Here is a 25,416-nt window from a genome sequence, read left to right on the forward strand (position 1 = left end):
TTTTCCCAGTATTTATGTCACTTGTCCATGTTAGTGACTTTGTGTCCTAGGCAGCAGAGCTCAGTGGTCACCCCAGCTGTTCCAGTGATAGAGGGGATTTTTATAGCCCTGCATTTTCCACCAGCCATGCAAAATGTACTGCAGTGGTTGCACTTGGGTGTTTGCCCTAAAGGTGATTTACACCCTGCAGTGATAACTTGGCATATTGCTCATTCTAAAACACGCTTCAGTGTCCCACCACATGCTTTAATGGAGCCAGAACTCCGCCACCTTCCACACGTAGGTCAGTGGGCTATCAGGTCAGATACTAATACTGGACTGCAGACTAATGCGCACAGGTGGCTGCAGGGAGAGCTGACTAATGACCTTGTGTTGCCAACTCAGTGTGGGCCAATGGTTCAGTTTTCTCCTTTTTATACCTCCTGCTTTCATAAAGTACTTCAAATGCATTTTTTTTACCACTTTGTTCTCCTAATAATTTTACATGCTCTTTTGCCATGCCAAATCGATCCCAATTTATTGCGGTGGTCTGCTCTTAGAACTTGCTCTGTTATATTTTATATCATTAAACCTGACTGTATTTAGCATGGAATCTGAGTGAGGTCATGGTTAAAGCTTTCCAGTGGATGACTTGTCTCAGTGTTAATGGCCTATCAGTGATGCAGATATGTGGCCATTTGGTTTGTGTACGTTGTTTTTCTGTGCAAATTCATTCTGGATCTAGTCCAGGTTTTTGCTCACCCAGTTATAAAGGGAAATAATGTGTGTGTTCATGCCACAGCAGAGCGAAAAAACATTTGAGAATCACTGCTCAGGTCTCAGCCTTCTGGATTTTTTCTTTAGACTTTTAATATTTAAACCGCAGTGGGAAATTTTCAGGGTCTCCAAACAGCACCCTGCATTAGGGGAAAGATTTATTTTTATTTTTATGAATTGCTGTTGAGGGTTAGGGTGACGGTTATTGGCATCCCAACAATTCCTCCAAACTAAATGTACCTGAAGCATTTTTTAATCGTCAGTCAGTCAGTCAGTCATTTTCTACCGCTTATTCCATAGTGGGTCGCGGGGGAACTGGTGCCTATCTCCAGCAGTCTATGGGCGAGAGGCAGGGTACACCCTGGACAGATCGCCAGTCCATCGCAGGGCAACACACAAACAACCAAGCACACACTCATTCATACACCTAAGGTCAATTTAGAGTGACCAATTAACCTAACAGGCATGTCTTTGGACTGTGGGAGGAAGCCGGAGTACCCGGTGAGAACCCACGCATGCACAGGGAGAACATGCAAACTCCATGCAGAAAGACCCCAGGCCGGGAATTGAACCCAGGACCTTCTTGCTGCAAGGCAACAGTGCTACCAACTGCGCCACCGTGCGCAGTTTAATCGTACTTTTCTAAATTAATAAGCAGGTATAGGAAATCCTATTTAGTAATCCAAGATTTCCTGTTTCCCCCATGGAATAAATGTGGCATGACAGTTTTCTTCAAACTATCCTTAAATGTAGGAAAGATAAGCAAACGTGTCAAATAAAACACGCAGATGTTTGTTGATTTTTAAGTTAGGACATGGTTACGATAAAATAGTCGTTTGCCTAAACCTGTCCATATCTACTGTAATGGTTAAGGTTTAAACAACTGAACTGTGACAAAGAAGCTGGACAAGGACTCAAGTTTATCTTCCCAGTATAAACACTATGCCTGTTTTTAGTGGTTGAATAAAAACATGTCAGAAACTCACTGCAGAAAGAGAACAGCAGCAGAATTTCCAGAGTGAAATTATGCAGCTGCAATAAAAGTTAAATTTATTTTAAAGGTGTTTTACCATCTTTACCAGGGGTGCCAAAAATGTGGAGGCTTCTGCACAATATGTGAAATGAGTCATTTGGATGCTTTTCTGCATTACCACATTGTGACATGAGCTTCTAAAAAGAATCACAGGAAAATGTTTTGATACATTTTAATTTCACATGTGTTTTTGTGAATGCTGTATTTTTATATTTGATTCTGGTGGCTTATCTCCTTTTTTTCAAATGTTCCTTTAGGTTAACGAATGGAACAAAAACGACGAGCGTCTGCTTGCTGCAGTGGAGCATGGCGAGGTGGACAAAGTTGTGTTGCTTCTTACGAAAAAAGGTGCCAATGCTGCTAAGCTGGACGGCGAGGGGAAATCAGCGTAAGCTTTTCTTCGAACGTCTGCTGAGGTTTTGTTTTGTTTGTGCTGAATGTTTTATAAATCAGGTACAGGAGTCTCAGGAAAACCCCAAATCACATAAAGCTGTTTGTAACAACTGTTTAATTAATGCACAAGAATCCTAATCTATCTTTTGCTCACAGAAAGGAATTCTGCAGAGGGACTCATTAACATAACAAAAGACAAGAGTCTGGAGGGATTTGTGAAGAATGAGCATATGTTAGGCTCAGCCTAACGTATGCTCATAATAACGTAAAAACAACTGCAGAGTCTGTTATTCTATTTTCTTTTTTATATAGGATTTAACAAAAAACTGCATGTCCATAGTCCCAAGCTTATTAAACTGCTTTCATGCTCCACAGCACAACATAAAAATTGAATTAGCAGCCCCAAAAATGTCTTAAAACACTGACATTCATGCAACCTGCATTGCATTCAGTGTTTCAAAAACGTATAATTTGTGCAGACGGGGGAGCTTGTTGCCTCGCCACTACAGATTGTTGATAACACAGAGGCTCAGTGTTAATATTTGACCTCTTTTTTTCTTTTTCTGACACACATTGAGTTGCTGAGCAGTTCACACAGAGCTAGGTGCATGGAAACAGGATCAGATGCAGTGAGAAACAAATATTCAGATTCTCGTGAGCCGAAACAAACAGCCTTTTTATTTCACGACTAGCACTAATCCTGGACCCTCTGTCTGCATGTAAGTGGAACACTGGGGCGCTCAAATGGATGCACACTCACGATCTTGATACATCAACAGGACTGTGGTGGTTTGGAACTGAAAGTCAATTTTTTTCAGAACACATGTAGAGTCTACAGAAACTCTATGGTGAAAAAAGACCATTTTAAACGGCGTGCAGACCTAGTTCTGTGCTTCTTTGTGCGTGTGCACATCCTACACGTACACACTAAGGGGAGGAGGGCCATGTGCACTGGTCATTTATTTTTTTCATTCTGCTCACTGAGGTGAAAGGGGGTTGTATTGATTGCCACATTCATACATATGCACGAACAGCACATACAATTCAGACATTCCTCACATACTGGTTGATAGTTATTCTATTCATGGACACAAGGCAGTACTTTAAAACTGTAATTGGTACCTGTAACCCCTGTGGAACAAGTGTGTCAAAACTGTAGGTGCACTGAAACTGTTAGTAGACCGTTATGGTATCATTACTAATACGGCTCTTTTGTTTTTCTTAAAACAGTGCAAGGGTTTGTAATATCGATGTTACACCTACTCTCAAAACAAATAGCATAAATGAGTAAATCTATTAAATTAAACCAAGAGATTTAATGCTGTAATTATGTGAGAGGTGCTTGCAATAGGCTCTTAAAGGTGTCCTACAAAACATCTGAAGATGAGAAATACATAGAAAGGGAATCCAAGTCTTAAGTATTTTAAAAGGCATTTTTATTTGATCACACTTTGAGCACTCACTGCTGTTCTAGATGGAAAGTGGCGTGAAATCTGAGCGCCATTAAGCAGGACTGCCAGATTTTTGCCAGGTTTTTCTTCTTTTTCTAGCTCTGCTTAGATGTTTCTGCAGCTGAGCATCTTCATTTGCATGTATTGATGTTAGCTTCCAGCACTGCTAGCCCGCTCAGCTGGAGACAGAGTCAGAGAGGTCGCTATGGAGCCGGTCAAAAGAAAAAGCCCAGCCTTGTCTTACATGTGGGTGTACATGCTTTGTGTGTGGTTGCAGCTGTAAATAATCCATGTTGTTTTCCATGGAACGAATATAAGCAGGAATATGTTTGGAGTGGGTTAGCTTGGAACTACATTGCCCAGCCTCCGGAGCACCGTATTATATCCTCCCTCAGTCAGCTGGCAGTGAAGGTTTATTCCACTGTCAATTGAAAACGCCAAACATCTGCATTTTAGTTCATGGAGCCAAAAGATAAGATCCTGTTCCATAACCATGTATGAGTCAATTATTGTACTAAATTAAAAATCTTACCAGATCTATTGATTTTAGACCAATTTTTTAAAACAAAGAGCCACCAGATGACTTGAATGTATACAGTACTGCTCATAATCTTTATGAGAAATTATTATTTAACGATCTCACAAGATTTTATTGAAACTGTGGCATTGTGGGGTTTTGTTGCTTAAGGGGAAGAGTATTCTTCTAGCAATTGGATAATTATGCATTGGATTCCATCCTCCACTCCTACCACATGTCAATGGTGACCCTTGGCAAGGCACTTCAAACCAGCCTGCAGTCAGTGGATCATCTCCACTCATCTGTGGTTCATACATACATGTATTGCTCCTAACAGCTGTTTTAACATTCTTTTCATCAATACTTGTGAAATCTCAGTGTAAATCCTCAAGATATAGAATTACCGCTACTATCGGGCTCTTCCTCATTGCCTTGATTCCGAGAAGCCAAATGACACGTGTGTTAGCCTTTGGACCTCCATCCCTTTTCAGCAAGTGTCAGAATATTAATCTATTACAAAACAAAAACCAAATGTATTTCAAAAGGATGCTTAGTGGCTGAATTTTGGCTTCAAGGATGACAGCCTTAAAGAATAAAAAGTTAAAACATCTCAGTGATATCAAGCGAGGGGCTGTTATGTATAATCAGACCTCATCTCAGGAGTAGTTTAAAAGTTTTTGGTAAATCTGTTTTATCTTCCTTGTAAACAGTTAACTTCCCTCTCCTAATGTTAAATCTTATGCCAGATGGAAGTGTTACTGACAAGCAAAAACGGATTTTAAGACACAACATGAAACATCTGTGTGTCTAAAAGCTAGGAAGAAGGTCTCTAAATCAGATAAATGAAAACATTGAAAAACAAGATCATAGTTGCAAAACTTTGTGTACTTTGAGTTTTTTTTTTTTTTGTGGGTTAAAGAAAAAAAGTAATACAAACATTGCACAATAATAAACAGAATTATTGAATAGCTGTCACTGTAAAACAACAATAGACATAGTTGCATTTGGTTCAAACAGCCAGCTGTGCGTTGCTGAACATCTTATCTTTACACTGAATCTATTGTAAACAAAGTAATACAGATAATATGAGATCAACATGATGGCTGAGAAATATTCTAGCTCTGTATTTCTACTGACAGCCACTTCCCTGACACTTACCTCAAACAGGCACCACGCTGCAGCGCTCGCTGGCACATGGCTGTAATGTGCTTCGAGCCGTGGCTGAGATGGCTGGTGTGGATTCTGTTAACATGGGAATAGAAACAAAAATCCTAATGTTCCACCATGGCCTTTTTATTATTAATGAGGTGTCATGTAAACATTCCTGTTGTAATACTGTACCTCATTTGTTCCTTGCGTTGGATTTTCTGTACAGTCTTCACGTAGCAGCTGCTCGTGGCCTAACAGAATGCCTCGCCGTAATCTTGTCTCATGGAGCTGAGCTCTCAGTCACTGATACTGCTGGTATGTAGTGTAATCACAAATAAGATAAAGAAAATATCTATTTTTATACATTATTCTTCTGCAAAAGAAACATTTTTGAAATAATTCACATTATTTACCTTATAGTTCTCTGTAACTTGTTACCTGCTCTCCTTTTGGTAAGTTTTTATTAATCCTGTCTTAACTAAGGCATTTTCATTATTCTTTAAGGTTTAACTCCCTTACACCTGGCTGCCAAAAATAATCACCTGGAATGTTGCAGAAAACTAATTCAGGTAATGTTTATTAGCCGAGGGCGGCTATAAGAAAATGTAATGTATGATCATAGAATGTCAAACAGTGTTTCAAGAGCCTAAAGTTAAAGTTTCAGTTGTGCAAAAACCATGTAATAAACCATTTAATATATTGGATCAAGGCTATTTTAGCTTCACCACATGTCTTTAGGGTGTGCTTTAAACCAGAATGTGCTATATAATGCCTTACAAAAATATTCATACTCCTTGAACGTTTTCACCCTTTTTCACCTCACAGTCACAATTTTCAATGTATTTTATTCAAATTTTACATAATAGATCAACACAAAGTAGTTCATATGTATGAACATTGTTTGTTTTCTCACCCTGCACAGTATTTTGCATGCAGACCAAAACATTCATTTTTGCTCCGCATGTTTCTTACATGACTTTTTTCTCACTATTTTTCCATACCAGTCATGTTTGTGGAGTTCATAACAAATAGCTTTCCTGTCAAAAGATTCTCCCACCTGAGCTGCAGGTGTCTGCAGCTCCTCCTGAGTTACCACGGGCCTTTGGACTGCTTCAACACTTGACCGATGAAAGCCCTCCTTACCTGGCCTCTCAGTTAAGGTGGAGAGAACGATTGAACACTTTTATCATCTAATCCTACGTTAAACCTTTCCATCCCTGACCTCTCTGGTGTGTTTTTTTATCTTCATATCTTCTGTTGTCTAACAAACATTTCAGACCTACACAGAACATCTGGATTTATACTAAAATTGAATTACACACAAGATGATGTTTTAATTAGTTAACTTCTAAAGCCAATTTGATGCACTGGATTTTATTTCCGAGGCACCAGAGTAAAGTTTGTTGAATATAAATCCATGCCACAAATCTGTAAACCATGTTTCTACTGCTTAACAATTATGTGCCACTTTTCATTGGTTCATCACATACAATCCTCAAAATGACATGTAGTTTGTGATTGTAATGTGACAAAAATGAGAATTTCAAGGGGTATTAATACTTTTGGAGGCACTGTATAGTTTGTCTTTAATGGCATTAATTATAAGTATCATCCATCATGTACTTACTTGGATTCTATGTTGCAGTCAGAAAACTAAATGTGTGAAAGCACAACCTGTACCGAATGAAACTTACAGTTTTAACTGTCTGTTTGCTGCCATAATGCCTGAAATCAGACAGTTTCACTGCTTCATTTCTTTACCCTGCTGATTGTGAGATCAGTAGGTCTTAACAGGACAGACAGGCAATAAGACACACTTTTCTCACCCTGATCTGCTGACCTGACAACCTTACGAAAGTCTCCAGCATCACAGCACCACACAGTACCCTGCCTCCTTGGTCAAAGAACAGTTTGCAGCTTGGGAGGTCTTTTCAACTAGCAACTACTTATTATCCGCTATTCATAAAACACTGTTGATGTTAGTCAATTAAATGGGAGACCAAAAGAATACAAATTAGTATAATTGTGGATAAACTGCTGGCTTGTTCAGATAAATGTGTTTCTTGGTGGTCTCATGTCACATTATGTATAATTCCCACAACATTGTTGTGGAATATTTTTCTGTGGAAATCAAAGCTTTAGCTCGTCAAGAAAACAAGTTTTTGATCTGAATTTATTACAAGCATTTTAAAACATACTTCAAGGCAAGGTATTGTCAGTTTTTTCACAACTTGTCAGTGTTTTGGGAAAAACAATAGCTACAAACTCGGCACATCCACTTTGACATTTTGTACTTGCTAAAATAACTTTCTCTTCCCAATCCAGTATAAGTATCCTGTTGAGGCTGCGGATAGCTTGGGAAAAACCGCTCTGCATCATGCTGGTAAGTGTCTCAGCAGCCTTAGAGTTAATAATACAGAAGAGTTTTTATATAGGCTTGGTCTGAACGTGGGAACGGTTATTGCAGGATTAACTTAAAACTGTAATTTAATTTGGATAGAAATCATCCTCCATACATGGAATTAAGTGATAAAGAGTTTTTTTCATTTGATCCTCAGCTGCCGGTGGGAACGTCAAGATTGTTCAGCTGCTGTGTGAACTCAAAAGTCCCATCAACCAAAAAGATGCAGTATGTACTTTTATGATTTCTTCTGCTCTATCCAATCCACTCTTACTACAGAGGAGATCTCTGAAACAGAATTAAGACAACAAATATGGTGGATAATTGATCTTTCACCTCTCTTTTGCTGTGTTACTTCCAGAGATTACAATTTAAGAAATTAGTGTATTGCTCTGGATTTGCCTGTTTGTCAGACTATACGGTCTGAGAGGGTAATGAATTTGTTTTCAATATTTTCCAGGTATGGTTAAGTTTGAAAAGATATTTGTATCTCAGGTGTTTATGCTATGCTATTGTCTAAAAGTTCTATCTATCTTTCTGCCTTTTGTCGATACGTGTGTCCGCTGTAAATTAATAGGTAACATGTGCATTGATTCTATTAAAATGGGCTGAAAAAGGACTTAGAAATCAGTGAGCACTGGTTTGCTTTATGCTCCGTATCTCATTAAAGAAACTTAAAACCTTGGTGTATACCTTGATACCGCTAAAAAGCCCACTCCTAGTGAACATGTCTTTGTTCATTTTAGGCTTTGATGAGCGAAAGAAAATCGCATTGACAGATGTAAATTAGCTGCAGTAGAAGGGAGCCTCATGAGCTGACATTTCCTCTCATCTGTAATCTGTGTGAAGAATAATTTCTGTGTGCATGCAGGTGGAAGGTCAGAGTACTGTGGGAACCTATGCTGCAGACATGTAGTCTCCATTGCAGTGACAGACTATGCCTGTGGTTTTTATCCAGCTGAGATGGGGAACCATGAAGTGTGTGTGTGAGTGTGTGTGTGTGTGTGTGGGATAGAGAAAAAAACAGTTTATTTTCATTTTATTATCATGCTTCTAGCTTGTTAAAAGTAAACTCTCATTCTCTATATTACTGCACTCACTCAACAGTCATTCAACGTTGTTGTAAATTTCATAACTTATTACCAGTTACAACAGATTTTCACCGTTTTTACACATATAAGTTGTCAGTTTCATTAAAACTAGTTAATTCCTCAGTTTTTAGAACTTTGAGGTTGAAATCCTGGTGCACTCACAGCAGGCAGTAACATGGCCGTAATATTTACATATAGATGTATTAGTTTTGTCAGTGTAGTTAAACTATAAGCAGTTAATTGTCAACCTCTCTTAAAATGTGTTGTATTAAATATTAAGCAGCCATATTTCTCTCTTTAAAAGCAAAAGTGTCCTGTTTTCAGATAAAAATCAAGAGAAATCATAATGTCGTTCCCTGAAGATCAATTTCTTTTCCATCCATAATCATCTGTAAACGTGCAGCTTGAGCCTCTCTGTCTTCTGTTAGTGGATGCAGTTTGTGAACCGGTCATCTGGAATACAAACCTTTTTATGGTGAGCTGAACATGGCAGCTTGGTAGCTGGGGGCATACATCACAGCTGTACCGTATGGCCGGACCGGATCTGGCTTGGACTTTATTAGACACACAGTACAATGTAAAATGAAACAGAGAACATCGGGCAGATCAAGCATATTAAAAATTCTATAATATGTTTCTGAGAAATAAATATGTATTTGAAACAAAATCTTAGCTGACGTTACATCAACAGAAGCAGTAATAGTTTAGTTGTATCCTGGCTACAGTTTGAGTTTATAGTATTTTAAAAGATGATATAATAAGAGGCAGTATGCCTGTGGATGTAGTTTATTTATAAACATCAGCATTCTTCATTCAGCTCGACCCATCGTACTAAAGGTTTTGGAAGTTTTTTGCAATTTTTCCTGTTTTGAGTCATTTTGCGTTTATGTCCTCAATTTCATTTTCAAATAGAAATGTCTCAAATAGCTACCTGATTATTGCATTTATAAATGACTGGCATTAAGATTCCTGACTGAACTCAAGTCCTGAATGCTACTGTCAGTGCACCGTTTGGGATTTAATGTTGAACCCCCCCCGAACCATGGGTGAACAGCAGAGGGAAAAAGCAAGCAGAGACAGAAAACGAGGTGCTTCTGAATGCTTCACAGGAGAGTAAGTTAGCAGTTGATTTAAACATGTCATGAAAAATCTGAAAGCAAATGCATGTATATTGTAACTGCTAGTTAACAATACGCTAGTGTAGACTCACCTTCATCCAGGACTTGACAGTCCTAGGTGTTTAAGCAGATGGCAACTGAACTTCTTCTCTTGTTTCTTGAAGATCTTTTGCCACTCGTCCAAAAGGCTTCCTCAGTTATGATTACTAATCAACTGAAACCTTTAGTTTCTAGTAGGTAGAGACTCACTTAATGTTGATTTAATGTATTGTAATCATAGATTGTGATATGGTAAATGTACTGTATTACATGTTGTCTTATTGTAAATCATATTCCTCATGGTACATTGTATATGTGGACAAAATATTTTATCACCAGTACCTTCTTGTTTAGTGTTGGGATTTAATGTCTAACATTAATTCACAGTGTGAGGATAAGGAATTTAGTTAATTTGGGAGTTGAATGACCGGTTGGAATCGAAATAAAACGTTACTGGCTTCTGGTAATGTGCTGATGGGACATTCTGTGATTTCCTGATGAAATTATGGATACCATAACTTTAAAACAGAAACTGCTGCTGATAGCAAAGAAAAAAGCATCCATTTAAAAGTGTTGATGTCATTTGATGGAAGGTTTAGTAGATACAGTATGTATAGGAAGTTAAAGCTGTGGGAAGATAATGTCTGAGCAGGAAAATAAATCCAAAGGATTTACAAAATGAATTATGTCTGAATAATTAAACACCAACAAAGTTCAGATTTATAACATCCCTTTGAATAAAGAGGGAATAGTACAGTATATAGCTCAACATCATAACAACAGCTATGAATCAGGAACAAGTTATTAAGTATTGAACCTTTTAAGGCTGACAGGCCTTAGAGACTAACACATGGTTGTGTTAGTTGCTGCTGGTATTCCTCTGGTCAGCTTCCCTAAGCTTTACACTTTTGCCCAAATGTGGGTAATTTGTCTGACAGGGTGACTCCAAGTTATAAACATAACTGGAATTACACATCCAAGCCAAGTAATACACCTGTGTACTTACTCTCTCACACACACAGACACACACACACACACACACACACTTAATCTGTTGCCCAGAAAAGGACAAAATTATTTTTGCCCTTTGGTTTCCAGAGTAGCAGCAACACAGTCAGGTGGCCTGTTAAAGTCTTTTAACAGAGCTCTAAAAAAACCCAGAACATAGTTTTGTCCTCTTTGGTCTGTGGCAACAGCAGCAGCCTTGTAATATAAAACACACAACTATGCTTACGTGGTTTCCTGTTTCATGCTGTTCTTTGCTTTTTGCTCTGGGCCTCTTTTTTTCAAATCATGTTTCAGTGATATTAGAAATTGCCCTTGGAAGTATACTTATTTACGGAATTTGATTTTGGAGCTCTGATCTGGATAAGAATTTAAAAAGGTGGAGCATGGAAAAAAAAACATTTGTGTTTTCAGACTCCATTTTCCAGAACATAAAAAACAGACTTTCTAAAATGTTTAGACTTATGATTCATGAAATATGTACAGAATTAAATCCAAGGTTGGCCCCACCTGCTGCAATTCATTCTGTTGCAGGCAACCACTCTGGGAAAGTCTGGAATTTCTAAATAAAAAGTGAATAGTAAGTATATTTTATTTATATGGCACTTTTCACAGATAAAAATCACAAAGTGGTTTAAAAATGCAAAGCATAAAAAGTTAAGCATTAAATTGAAACATGATTAAAAAGACAAAAAAACTTGATTAAATGACACAGACAATTAAAACAAATTAAAGAAATATATTAAAAAAGATCTTAAGACAAAACCATTTGAATAGGAACGTGTTCAGGTGCTTTTTGAATGAATCAAGACTCTCAAAACAGTATAAAAAATGAAGGTTTCTCGTTCCACAGTTGAGGAGCAATAATCTGAGAAGATTGATTGAGTTTTAAACCTGGTCCTTAGAACTACGAGTAGATTTAAATTTTAAGACCTGAGCACTCATGTTGAAATATATGGCTTTAACAATCAGGTAATATAAGAGGAAGCCTGACCAATCAGGGCCCTTTTAAAATAAATAAAAAAATGAACAAGTAAACAGTGCAAAGACATTAAAACCGGAGTGATGTCAGCTCCTTTTTGTTTCAATTAAGAGTCTTACTGCAGAGTTTTGGACCAACTGAAAGCGATCAAAGGCTTTTTTTGTTCTGTTTTTCAGCTTTTTTGTTGTTGCATGTGAATAGAGCATTGCAAAAATCTAGAGCAGGGGTTCCCAAACTTTTCTGCCTGTGACCCCCGAAATAACAGTGCCAGAGACTAGCAACACCCTAAAAATACATATCATTTTTACACTCTTTATGTATTTATAAAATATAGAGTGAAATATTTATATGTATTATTTAATGAATTAATTTTTCTTTAAATGCCATTTGATTATTTAATTTCATCATGTATTATGTAATTTTTTTTAAAGGGACATTTTATGGTACAATTTTTTATTTTGTGTGACATTCACATTTATTTATTGAATGATAAATTAATTTATTTAATTTGTCCCTTTTGGCCCTCCATACTACTCAGTGGTCACATTACGAGGATTCTGAAAATCATCTCACAACCCTCCACTTGGTGTCTTGTGATCCCCCCCAGGGGGTCCTGACTCCCACTTTGGGAACCCCTTGACTAGAGGAGAGCAATTAAAGCATGAACAACCAACTCAGGTTCCTGTTTTAAAAACAACCTCCTTGATTTGTAATATTTCCTTTTTTTCAAAAAAGTAGTTTTGAGTGACCTTCAAGAGACATTCATCAAAAACTCCTACATTTCTTAAGTTTGGCTTGACAGCTCAGTTTAATGTCCAATTTGTTGCCTGATTAGTGGAGCCTTGCAATCCGGGGAAATGATCTGACACATTTTTCCCAGAGTTCAGTTGAATGGGTTTCTTTAAATTCAAGTACTACTGATATTGTGAAGAGCTTAGAATTGTTCGAGCAGTCTAGCTAAATGTCATCCACAAAGGAGATATTATGAAATATTTAATGATGTGTTATTTAAAAGTTGAGATCCGAACACTCTAAAACAGTTCCAGAGATCCACACCAAACTCTCAAAGTCTTTTAAATAAGATGGCAGGGTGGACCGTGTCAAAGGCGACTAAAAGGTCTAACATGACCAAAACCGTAAATAGCTTTTGTGCTGTTCCAAAACAGTAATTAGATGGTTGGCCACAACTTTTTAAAGATTTTTGAAGAAAAATCAATAATAACAGGTTTTGAAAAGGGTTTTGTGGGTTACATTGTATATACCTATTGCTTTGTTGTGTTTTATAAAACTGTTGCTCGATAGTCACAATTAAATTGACTTCCTAATTTAATCTTGTCTCTTTTGACAGTGTTGTCTGAGCAAACGCTCTTCAGAAGCCACAACAGCCTTAGAAAATCAAATACTCAGCACAGGCTTTGGTAACACAGAGTTGTCTTTGAGCTAGATGTCATGGTCGGAGTTAGAATCTGTCATTCCAGGTGAAGAAGGTGCTACATTTCATGAAATTCTGCTACCATGGGTCAGCTATGACAGCTTTGTGTTAAATTCTGCAGGACCCACTCATTAAAGCTTCTTGTCATTTGGGGATTTTTTTCCCTACACATATACAGATATGTGAAAAGGTTTGACATATTACAATGAGGCCTATAGTTCTCCTTGTAAAAATGACTGTTGGCTGATGGGTAAATAGCTATTTCTATACAACCATGTAAGGTACCACTTAAACATTTCATACACTCACCTACTTATTTTAAAGGAGTACAGCCAACATCTCTTCTGTCCTTTACTTTACAAGATAATAAGAAATGTACTATATGTTTTGTGGAAACATAAGTACATCCTTGCACTTATAACATAGTTCTTGTCTTTTCACACAATTAAGTTTTTTTCTTTTCAGTACAAAATTCCTTCAACAGCAACATTCTTTTATATTTTTCTCCATGTTCCTTTAAATATCCTCCTTAGCATACTGCCGTGATTAAAATTTCACCTTCATTTAAAAAAAAAAAAAAAAGATTTCCATTATTTTTATTTGTTTTTTGTTTTGTTTAGTTTTAGGTTCTGCATGGTGGATTTACAGAATTTATAGTCAATGTCCTGACAATAAGTTTTCTATTATGCTTTAAAAATAGTTTGTGCATTTTCGTTCTGCGGAAAACTTGTAAACAGCTGGAAACACAAGTCTCTGAATTCTCTGTGCAGCTTCGCTATAAAGTAAAAGGTTTTCTTTCTAGTTGGGAACACATGCACTTCCAAACAAAGAGTGCCAAAATGCTAATACAGGTGATTTTTTCCTTTTCTTTGAAGTTTTCTAAGTTGTCAGCAATCACCAACAGTAAATGATCTTTTAACACTTTTAACAGTGAGATACCAGTTTCATAAATGTCAAGGCCCAGTTATTTGAACTTAATCGGAAACCTGTCCTATATCTGTGGACTAAAAGATGCCATTAATGAATGTTGTGTGCCTACTTTTTTACATTCAGAAATCTAAAACAGTTAATGGTTATAATTACAATATCTTGTTTTAATATACTGAACAGCCAGTAATTTTTATGGTATGCACTTATTTTTTCACATGATTATATGATCTTATAATGTTGAAAACAGAACATTACCTCTGTGTGAGCTGGGATATTTATTTACAACAGGTTGCATTGATTCTTTTTCACATAGCTCTGAATTTTCTCACCACACAGACAACTGGCCTACCCCATGTCAAGGGCAACAGCTCGGAGTTTTACACAGTGGTTTATAGATGTTTCTGTTTGCCAGTTGAAATCTATAAAACATTCAGTATGACAAGGTTAAATGTTTGTAATGTCTGTTTGTCCAAAGGATGGCCTCAGTCCCTTAATGCTGTCTGCCAAACACAATCACTCTGATGTATGCAGCATGCTGCTGGACTGCGGTGCTGAAATGGACACTTCTGACAACTGTGGCAGGTAAAAAAAAACAAAAACATTTAACACACTCTAAGGCAGATAATTGACTATATATACATAAAACATATTTTCGCACATAGCTGGGTGTTTTTATTTGTACTTGCGTGCATTCAAATCAAATCTGTCCATGTTGTAGGACGGCCTTGATGCTTGCAGCTGAGTCCAACGCAGCCGCTGCAATTGTAGTTTTAGCTCAGAGAGGGGCAGACCTGTCGGCTGTAGATTCAGAAGGTCATGATGTTGTACACTATACTAACCTTTTGGGCAACTCTGAAGCCGAAACTACCCTCTTGGCTGCTCTGAACAGACATCCACTTTTAGGTAAGACTTACAGAGGCAGTGTAACTTATACAGTATTTAAACTTGAGTTTTTAATATAACCTGATCTGCATACCACTCTTGCCAGTATCATGTAGGTGTCAGTACAATAGCAACACTGCCATCTGCTGTTAAACTCTGGGTCCTGTTAGTGTATTTAGTTTGCTTTACTAAAGTGTTTGTCACACTTTTCAGCTCTGGACACACAAAATATCCTCATGACACGTTTAATGTATTCGTAAGCACTGTTTTTATCTCCTGTAAGATTTATTTGTTACCAGTCATTTTAATTTCTGTGGAGAAAATAAATCTACCCTTGACTTTTAACTCCCATGGGGTCCTAACTCCAGCTTTGGGAAACGTTGCTTATTTGCACTATGCTGCACTTGTGTACTTAGAGTAAAAATGTTATTTAAGTTGCAATGAGGGAGTCCTACTTTCTGCTGCTGTTTCTAACGTGTATTTGTTGTTATTTTTACCGACTCCCCCTGACAGATTCCAAGTCTCCAAGAAGTCCTCAGGTAAAATATATCTGACCCTTAACGCCTATTCAACCCCACTAAAATGCTACTAAAACATCTGAATGTTCATAGATTAACAGTTCTAAGTGATAAACTTCTAGTTTTACTCTTCATCTAAACATTTTAGTTCTACACTGATCATTTTGAAAAGAAACAATAGTGGCCCTATTGGTTAAAAAGAAACATTTCTTCTCAAAATATTTGTCAGAGTATGAAACTCATATATTACATATATTCATTACACATACAATGAAATATTTCAAGCCTTTATGTTTTGTCATCTTAAGGATTTTGGCTTAAAGATAGTGAAAACCCAAATTCAGTGTCTCAGAAAATTTGATTACATCCCATATAGATATTAATGTGACATAATTTTAACTTATGTTAACTGTATAACTGTAAACTATAAAGTTTGACATACACTGCTTTTATGTATTAATCTGACATTTTGTCAGCTAAAAAGTGCATCAGCTGCTGATTTTAAACAATAAAACTGATTGACTATTTTTCTACTAACTAGCACTGAATCCCACTTCTCTTTTTCTTTCTCTTTTTGTCAATACCTGTCTGATTCTCTTGCTGGCTTCTTAGCATGATCAAGTAGCTAAGCTAAGTGATGAGCGGATCACAACTCCCAAAAAACGAAAAGCACCTCCACCTCCTATTAGTCCACTGCAGGTAATTGCATGTCTTTCTGTGCGTCTTTCAGCTTGAATCATTGTACCACTTTAAATTAATATTAATGCTTGTCTGCAGTGAATTTAGAAATGAGTAACAGTGATTTGGTATTGTATCTCCTGTTCTATCTTTCAGTGTTTTCTCAAAGTAATCCAGCTTGTTGTTTGTGTTTTATTTGTGTTGCTTCTGACTATCAGATTAAATATCTAGTTAATAAAGATGAAAATGAATACATATTGTTTTTAAGCCATGCTTAGAGCTGTTTTAAAACTCAAGAACTAAGATGATTTTATATAGATAAGAAGAATGAATCCTTAATCTCCATATTTAATATCCTGCAGAGTTCTGGACCCTCTTCTCCTTCTGTTCTTACATCTACCAGCACTCCTGCTTCCAACAAAGGTGATACTCCGAAGAGATTTAACTACAAGGTAGGACAAAACTGAAAAGCTGTGCTGAGAACCTTCTATTTGTAGACCATTTACAAGCTACAATGCTAAAGATATTCATACTTCTGGAACTTTTCAACATCTGTTTTATTGGATTTTATATGAAAAACCAACATGAAGTAGAGCACCTCTGTGAAGCCGAAGTAAAAGGACTAATTTTTTTCAAATTATCTTTATATATAATGATCAAAAGTCCGGTGTGCAATTATATTATGTTTTCAGCTGTATGTTTAGAGTTGTGTGGACACTGTTTATTAAGTAGATGGCTTCTTTAGGCAAGTGGTCACACTGGATTTTATGTAGGCATATTTAAATAATGAGGGCTAAATGCAAATCACCACCACACTTTTCAGATTTTTCTATCCAAAACAATTTACTTTACAAATATGTCCTACCTTCTGTTGGTTTATTGCATAGAATCCTAATAAATTACAAAACGTTTTTGATTGTAATAAAATGTGGAAAAGTAGTAGTAGATGGTAATTTCCCAGCATTTCAGATTCACACCATAAGGCTCCAAAAGGTTTCCCACTTCTGTTTTTTGTCTTTGCTACCACCCTTTGCTTCTGTCTCCTCCCCTCATTGCAAAGGAGGATGAGGTCACAGGATTACCACTAAAAGAGGAGGTTGAGAAGCTCCATGAAGAGAGAAACATGTTGCTGGAGACAATCGAAGACCTCAAGCAGACGGTGGAGACAGTGACAGTTCCTGAACTGGAGGTGAGGGTAATAATGACTAACAAATGGACTGTGTGGCACTTATTTACTTTGCTTATAGGCAGCTTAAAACCAGGTGGGGGAATGAGACTAAAGGAGCTATACAAAGAATGACGTCATTGTGGCTGTGATAATACACAGTGCAGAGTACTACACACATATTGAATGTTTATCTAACTACACACTGGCCAGCTAGACCTCTTAAGCTTTCTAACTTGTTCAAGTCTTTTCTTCTAGATTAAAAAACATTGTGACCATATTCACTACGTCCAAATATTTTTTTGACATGGTAGTTAAACAGTTTTTAAAATAACCTTTAAAGAACACCTCTTAGTTAATTTGTTTCAGCATTTTTAATATGTAACTGAAAGCTTTTTTCTAAGTTTAGTACCAGTCTTCAAATCATCTGCATTCTTAAAAGAGGTCTAACCTGAGCTTATAACATGTCACAACCTGTGTTGTTTTCCTGAAGATACCTAGAGGTCCCTAATGCTACGTTTTATGTGTCTCTTTGGCATGTGAATATATGTGTGTTTGTTGGCAGTTCGAGCACAGTGCGTCTGCAGCTCTGGTTTCTGCTCTGCAAGCCAGGATTAATGCTCTTACTCTGGAAAACCAGAAACTTGCAAACAAAATCAAGGTATGTGTTTCTGTGTGGTAAGTTGTGATGTTCAAGAGGTGAAGCATGAATAGAGTCACTAAATTTACTCGGTGTTACAGTGTATGACTTACTTTGAGAACCAAGTTATGGTATTTGAAGATGTAAATAGATGGACAGGTAATGACGAAAGCACCAAAGTAGCATAACTAATAATTTGGTCAAGACCCTCCAAACCAGCCCTAATTATACACTTTGTCAAAAAAGGAAAGTTGTAACTTATTCTTAAAGGTATCTAGGACCTACCTTAAGAACTTTAAGGAAGTCTTTCCACACAAGAAGTTTATGGTTAAAATCCCCTGGGTTGTTGAACAATTCTTAATAAGCAACGTGAAAGTAAAGCTATTTAAGCTTTGATTTTAAGGAGCCATAAGAGGTTTAAGATACAATAGAGCTTGGTTGTTAAACTTTTTTTATTGAAAGGGACATTTTATATTCTCTGATGGTTAGAAAAGAGGGCCATTTTCCTACTTATTCTCCCAAAAACCTTAACAGCAGCATTTGGGAATAACCGGGACATTTTCTGGGATTTGTGTGAACATCCCAAAAGAATTACAATTTAAAGCTTTAGATGTAGAAAAAAATATTTGAACAGAAAATATTGGAATAGAGTGGATGTAATTTGTTTCCCATTTTGTCACTTTCCAACTACAAACTTCAAAGGATTTTATGGGATAGGCCAAAACAAAATAATGCATAATAGTGAACTGAACTGCATTTACACACGTGGACAAAATTGTTGGTACCCTTCGGTTAATAAAAAAAAAAACCCACAGTGGTCACAGAAATAACTTGAATCTGACAAAAGTAATAAGGAATAAAACTTCTATGAAAATGAACAAATGAAAGTCAGACATTGTTTTTCAAACATGCTTCAACAGAATTATGTTAAAAAATAAACTCATTAAATGTGCCTTTTCCAGACGGCATGTTTCAGCTCCTTCCAAAGATGCTCAATAGGATTTATATCAAGGCTCATAGAAGGACACTTCAGAACAGTCCAATGTTTTCCTATTAGCCATTCACGGGTGTTTTTAGCTGTGTGTTTTGGGTCATTATTCTGTTGCAAGATCCATGACCTGTGACAGAGACCAAGCTTACTAACACTTGGCAGCACATTTCTCTCTAGAATCCCTTGATAGTCTTGAGATTTCATTATACCCAGATGCAGCAAAGCAGCCCCAGAACATAACAGAGCCTCCTCCATGTTTCACAGTAGGGACAGTCTTCTTTTCTTCATATGCTTCCTTTTTCCATCTGTGAACATAGAGCTGATGTGCCTTACCAAAAAGTTCAATTTTTGTCTCATCTGTCCAAAGGACATTCTCCCAGAAGCTTTGTGGCTTGTCAACATGTGGTTTGGCAAATTCCAGTCTGGCTTTTTTAAAATTTATTTTCAACAATGGTCTCCTTGGTCATCTCCCATTAAGTCCACTTTGCCTCAAACAACATCGGATGGCGCGATCTGACACTGATGTTCCTTGAGCTTGAAGTTCACCTTTAATCTCTTTAGAAGATTTTCTTGGTTCTTTTGTTACCGTTCCTATTATCCGTCTCTTTGTTTTGTCATCAATTTTCCTCCTGCGGCCACGTCCAGGGAGGTTGGCTACAGTCCCGTGGATCTTAAATTTCTGAATAATATGTGCATCTGTAGTCACAGGAACATGAAGCTGCTTGGAGATGGTCTTATAACCTTTACCTTTAACATGCTTGTCTATAATTTTCTTTCTAATCTCCTGAGACAACTCTTTCCTCTGGTCCATGTTAAGTGTGGTACCATGTCACCAAACAGCACAGCGACTACCTGTAGCCCTATATATAGGCCCACTGACTGATTACAAGAATGTAGACACCTGTGATGCTAATTAATGGACACACCTTGATTTAACAGGTCCCTTTGGTCACATTATTTTCAGGGGTACCATCATTTTTGTTCAGGCCTGTTTTAAGAGTTTATTTTTTTAAATAATTCTGTTGAAGCATGTTTGAAAAGCAATGTCTGACTTCACTTGTTCATTTTCATAGAAGTTTTATTCATTATTACCTTTGTCAGATTCAAGTTATTTCTGTGACCATTGTGGGTTTTTCTTTCATTAACCAAGGGATACCAACAATTTTGTCCACATGTGTACATGGCTTTTAACGTTTTTCACAAAAAACATGCAAAAGTGGGAGTGGGTGCATTGTATTCAGCCCTTCTAAACTAATTATTTAATTTTTTGTATCACAGTTGGCTATAGCTGTTAGTCTTTTGTGGTGTGTCTCAACCAGCTTTGCACATTGAGAGAATGATATGTTTTCCAAGTCTCTGCAAAACAACTTAGGCTTAATGAGATTGGATGAACATTGGCTGTGAACATCAATGTTCAAGTCTTGCCACAGATTCTCAATTGCATTTAGGTCTATGTTTGACCGGGCTATTCTAAAACACAAATGGGTTACTGTATATTATGGTGATGTTACGTGTTAGTGTTCTGCCACACATAGCGTTCGTTAAAGGCCAGAGTGCACAACTAACAGATGTCCTCTTGATAAATTCTCCCACCTGAGGGTATCTACTTCTCCTCAAGAGTCATCATGAGCCTCTTGGCTGCTTCTCGTTAATGCTCTCCTTGTCTGTTTTGTCACTTCAGGAGGGTGGCCATGTTTAGGCCTGCCACACTCTGTCCAGTTTTGGATGATGAATAGAACGCTGTTCTGGGAGATATTCAAAGCTGTGGATATTATAATCTAAACCATAAACATTTCCACTTTGTGCCTGATGCTGTTTGTTCACTGATGTTCTCTAGCAAACCGCCATGCAGAGGTGAATTTTACCTAATAGAACACAGTTACTAACTTGATAATTGACGAGGGGTGTATACAAATGCCTGCCACACTTTTCATATTTTTATTTGAAAGAAGAAAAAAAACGCTTCAAACCATGTATCATTTTCTCTTCACTTCACAATTCTGTGCTAATTTGAAGTTTGTGGCTGTGATGTTACAAATTGAGCAAAAAGTTAAACAGGGATAAACATCAATATGTTGCATATCCTGGGTAAATATGAATAATCCACAGTTACTGGAATCTAAAAAAAAATGATTCAAAGTAGCTGCATAGTTTGGTCTGTGTCTACCTAAGAGAGGCCAAGAGCAAAAGTAAGCAACCTCTGTGGTATCTGAATTTAGAAGCAGTATTTGTCTTAGTGAGTTGTTTTGAACATCTGGATAAATACAGCAGTGTCATCTGCATAGCGAATGAGTTCTCATTTCTGACAGAAGCTCCTCAGGCAATGTTTGTATAAATGGTCACTTGTGTAATTTGGAGGAGACTTTTAAGGAAGTTCGAAATGATGTTTATTTAAATGAGAATCTAAATTTATTTTAGATTCTCATTTAGATTAAAACTCACTCATGTACTCTCAACACACAGAAACTTCCATCCATACCAGGAAATGAGCTGAAGGAGAATAGTCGTTCTAACAGCATTACCTCCAACTCCTCCTTCCATTCCACACAGGACGAGTTTGAGTCACCGGCTCAGCTACCCTCTACAGATCAAGTGGAAATCGAAGACCATCTTGGAACCATTTCTGTTAAATTAGAAGAGGAGGGTGAAGGCGGTTGCAAGGAGGAAATCAGGATTTTAAAACAAGCCCTTGAAAACCTTCAAATACAACTGCTTGAAGCCAGGAAAAAATGCTGCTTGCTTCAGGATCAACTAAACACTGACAGAGGAAGAGAAAGAGGAGAGGATGGAATTGTTAAAGAAAAAATAAGGGAGGAAGAGTTGAGGGAATGTTTAGCAGAGCTTCAGGCAAAACTGACAGATACTCAGGAAAGATACCATCAGGCTATGGAGGAAGTAGAGGATCTGAAAGCGCATGAGAGAAGGGGAGAAGATGAGCGGACGGAGAAACTGGTAATCGAGAAACTGGAACATGAGGTCAAACAACTGAAGGCCCGGCTCGCCCAGTGGGGGTCAGAGAAAGATGAAACAGCTCAGCGTATCACACAGCTGGAAGAAGCGCTGCAAAGGACAGAAGAGGAGACGCGGTTGGCAAAGGAAAGAGAAAAGAGGGCCGTACAGATTGAAGAGCTTTACAAGGAGGCACAAGAGGAAGTCAGAATGCTCCAGGTAAAGACAAGATGCACTTTTTTAAATAAATTAAGGGAAAATCAAATCAAACATCTTCTTTCATCTTCTCAATGTCCTGTATTTTCCAATAAAATATGCTATGTCATTTTCTTAGTTTGAAATGTCTTTACTCCTGTTGTGTAGGAGGCCTTGAAGGACACAGTTCCTGTTGAAGCTGCAGCCAAAGACTTTGAGGAGATGAAGGCTGAGTTAAATGTGGTCATTGCTGGGCAGCAGCAGCGCTTGCTGGAGCTGTCACAGTCCTACAGTGAAACTAAAAGCCAGCTGAATGCCGTTCTAAAAGAACTTGCTGACACCCGAGCTGAGAAAACCGCAAGCTCATCCGTCTCTTCAGAGCAACACGTCCAGATGCTGAGCAGTAAAGTGGAGGAGCTGCAGACATTGCTTGCTGAGACTGAGAGGAGGTTCTCATCCACTCAAGCGGAAAATAATCGCCTGAGGCAGGAGGCCGAGGTTCAGGCACAGAGCTCTGTGACCCTTACCGACCACACACAGGTCGTGTCATCTCTGGGAAATGCCATCAAGGAGCTGGAAAGAGACTTAGAAGCCCTCAAACAGCAGCTGCATCAAAAAACAACGCAAGCGGACGCTCTTCAAAAAAAGTGAGGAGAGAAACATCATTAAAAAACGCTGTGACAAATATGATTTTATCTGCCATTCTTTAAGCTACCCAGTTAGTTATTTTGAAACGTTAGACTTTATCAAGTATGAAGGCAGGATCTTTACTTGTTGTGGGTGCAGATTTACTTTTTTCCACATTCAATCATTTTGTTTAGGTACACAATCCTGTAGATGTTTGGTGGTGTGTATCTCTCCTACATTGGGATTAGCAGCAATCCTGCCATGTGATAACGCTACTTGCTCATCCCATTGTCAGTATAAGTGAACTCTGGCATTACGGTGTTTATTATCCCCAAAAACATTCATTAAGATTGTTATCTAGACAAATTTTACATTTTTTAAGTATTAATTAGGCATCAATAATCTTTGTAGATATATAGTATAACATGGTATAATGTTTTGAAAGCTTACCTGTTTTTAGAAACTGCATAGAACCCAATTGTTGCTAAAACAAGTCTTCAATGGCAGTTTGACTCAGAACTCATATGTTGCTAATGTTTGTCTTTTTTGTACAGGTCCTTCTCAAAATATTAGCATATTGTGATAAAGTTAATTATTTTCCATAATGTAATGATGAAAATTTTACATTCATATATTTTAGATTCATTGCACACTAACTGAAATATTTCAGGTCTTTTATTGTCTTAATACGGATGATTTTGGCATACAGCTCATGAAAACCCAAAATTCCTATCTCACAAAATTAGCATATCATTAAAAGGGTCTCTAAACGAGCTATGAACCTAATCATCTGAATCAACGAGTTAACTCTAAACACCTGCAAAAGATTCCTGGGGCCTTTAAAACTCCCATCCTGGTTCATCACTCAAAACCCCAATCATGGGTAAGACTGCCGACCTGACTGCTGTCCAGAAGGCCACTATTGACACCCTCAAGCAAGAGGGTAAGACACAGAAAGAAATTTCTGAACAAATAGGCTGTTCCCAGAGTGCTGTATCAAGGCACCTCAGTGGGAAGTCTGTGGGAAGGAAGAAGTGTGGCAGAAAACGCTGCACAACGAGAAGAGGTGACCGGACCCTGAGGAAGATTGTGGAGAAGGGCCGATTCCAGACCTTGGGGGACCTGCGGAAGCAGTGGACTGAGTCTGGAGTAGAAACATCCAGAGCCACCGTGCACAGGCGTGTGCAGGAAATGGGCTACAGGTGCCGCATTCCCCAGACCTGGGCTACAGAGAAGCAGCACTGGACTGTTGCTCAGTGGTCCAAAGTACTTTTTTCGGATGAAAGCAAATTCTGCATGTCATTCAGAAATCAAGGTGCCAGAGTCTGGAGGAAGACTGGGGAGAAGGAAATGCCAAAATGCCAGAAGTCCAGTGTCAAGTACCCACAGTCAGTGATGGTCTGGGGTGCCGTGTCAGCTGCTGGTGTTGGTCCACTGTGTTTTATCAAGGGCAGGGTCAATGCAGCTAGCTATCAGGAGATTTTGGAGCACTTCATGCTTCCATCTGCTGAAAAGCTTTATGGAGATGAAGATTTCATTTTTCAGCACAACCTGGCACCTGCTCACAGTGCCAAAACCACTGGTAAATGGTTTACTGACCATGGTATCACTGTGCTCAATTGACCTGCCAACTCTCCTGACCTGAACCCCATAGAGAATCTGTGGGATATTGTGAAGAGAACGTTGAGAGACTCAAGACCCAACACTCTGGATGAGCTAAAGGCCGCTATCGAAGCATCCTGGGCCTCCATAAGACCTCAGCAGTGCCACAGGCTGATTGCCTCCATGCCACGCCGCATTGAAGCAGTCATTTCTGCCAAAGGATTCCCGACCAAGTATTGAGTGCATAACTGTACATGATTATTTGAAGGTTGACGTTTTTTGTATTAAAAACACTTTTCTTTTATTGGTCGGATGAAATATGCTAATTTTGTGAGATAGGAATTTTGGGTTTTCATGAGTTGTATGCCAAAATCATCCATATTAAGACAATAAAAGATCTGAAATATTTCAGTTAGTGTGCAATGAATCTAAAATATATGAATGTTAAATTTTCATCATGACATTATGGAAAATAATGAACTTTATCATAATATGCTAATATTTTGAGAAGGACCTGTATATATTTTTAAAATAACCATAGCTATTTATTTCTAGCTGTGTAATTTGAAAATTATGCACTTTGTCTGAATTTAGAATTATTAAACCCCTTATTTTTACACTGGTGTTTCGTTAGCTTCATTTGAGTAAAGGGGAGAATTTTAAAATAGCATCACTACATAGTAATAATTAAGCTGATGTGAAGTAACTAAGACATTATTAATACTTGGCAACAACAAGTGTCTGCGGTAATCTGGTACAATTGAACACACAAAATAAAACTCAATGGGATGCAGGCTAGGCTACCTTTTACCTAATTGGCACTTTATAATCACTTGAATTTGACCCTTTTTAATATAATTTGGATTAAAATG

The 25,416-nt window shown here is 37.7% G+C and overlaps 1 protein-coding gene across 3 annotated transcripts in view; it reads left to right on the plus strand.

The window, feature by feature from the left end:
• The window catches only part of rai14 (retinoic acid induced 14), a 56,521-nt gene that overhangs the window by 25,444 nt on the left and 5,661 nt on the right, over positions 1 to 25,416 (plus strand). Inside the window, exons 3-16 of one of the 3 annotated variants that reach the window (XM_047372499.1) lie at positions 2,047 to 2,177; positions 5,526 to 5,614; positions 5,804 to 5,868; positions 7,625 to 7,682; positions 7,858 to 7,928; positions 14,773 to 14,879; positions 15,016 to 15,200; positions 15,693 to 15,718; positions 16,310 to 16,396; positions 16,738 to 16,827; positions 17,436 to 17,564; positions 18,106 to 18,201; positions 21,635 to 22,339; positions 22,484 to 22,962. In XM_047372499.1, coding sequence (XP_047228455.1) covers positions 2,047 to 2,177; positions 5,526 to 5,614; positions 5,804 to 5,868; positions 7,625 to 7,682; positions 7,858 to 7,928; positions 14,773 to 14,879; positions 15,016 to 15,200; positions 15,693 to 15,718; positions 16,310 to 16,396; positions 16,738 to 16,827; positions 17,436 to 17,564; positions 18,106 to 18,201; positions 21,635 to 22,339; positions 22,484 to 22,962 — 2,318 coding nt within the window. The remainder of the gene's footprint in view (positions 1 to 2,046; positions 2,178 to 5,525; positions 5,615 to 5,803; positions 5,869 to 7,624; positions 7,683 to 7,857; positions 7,929 to 14,772; positions 14,880 to 15,015; positions 15,201 to 15,692; positions 15,719 to 16,309; positions 16,397 to 16,737; positions 16,828 to 17,435; positions 17,565 to 18,105; positions 18,202 to 21,634; positions 22,340 to 22,483; positions 22,963 to 25,416) is intronic. The other 2 variants (XM_047372500.1, XM_047372501.1) reach the window with 2 other exon arrangements.

The sequence above is a fragment of the Girardinichthys multiradiatus genome, chromosome 8, assembly GCF_021462225.1.
Source record: "Girardinichthys multiradiatus isolate DD_20200921_A chromosome 8, DD_fGirMul_XY1, whole genome shotgun sequence".
Lineage (NCBI taxonomy): Eukaryota > Metazoa > Chordata > Actinopteri > Cyprinodontiformes > Goodeidae > Girardinichthys > Girardinichthys multiradiatus.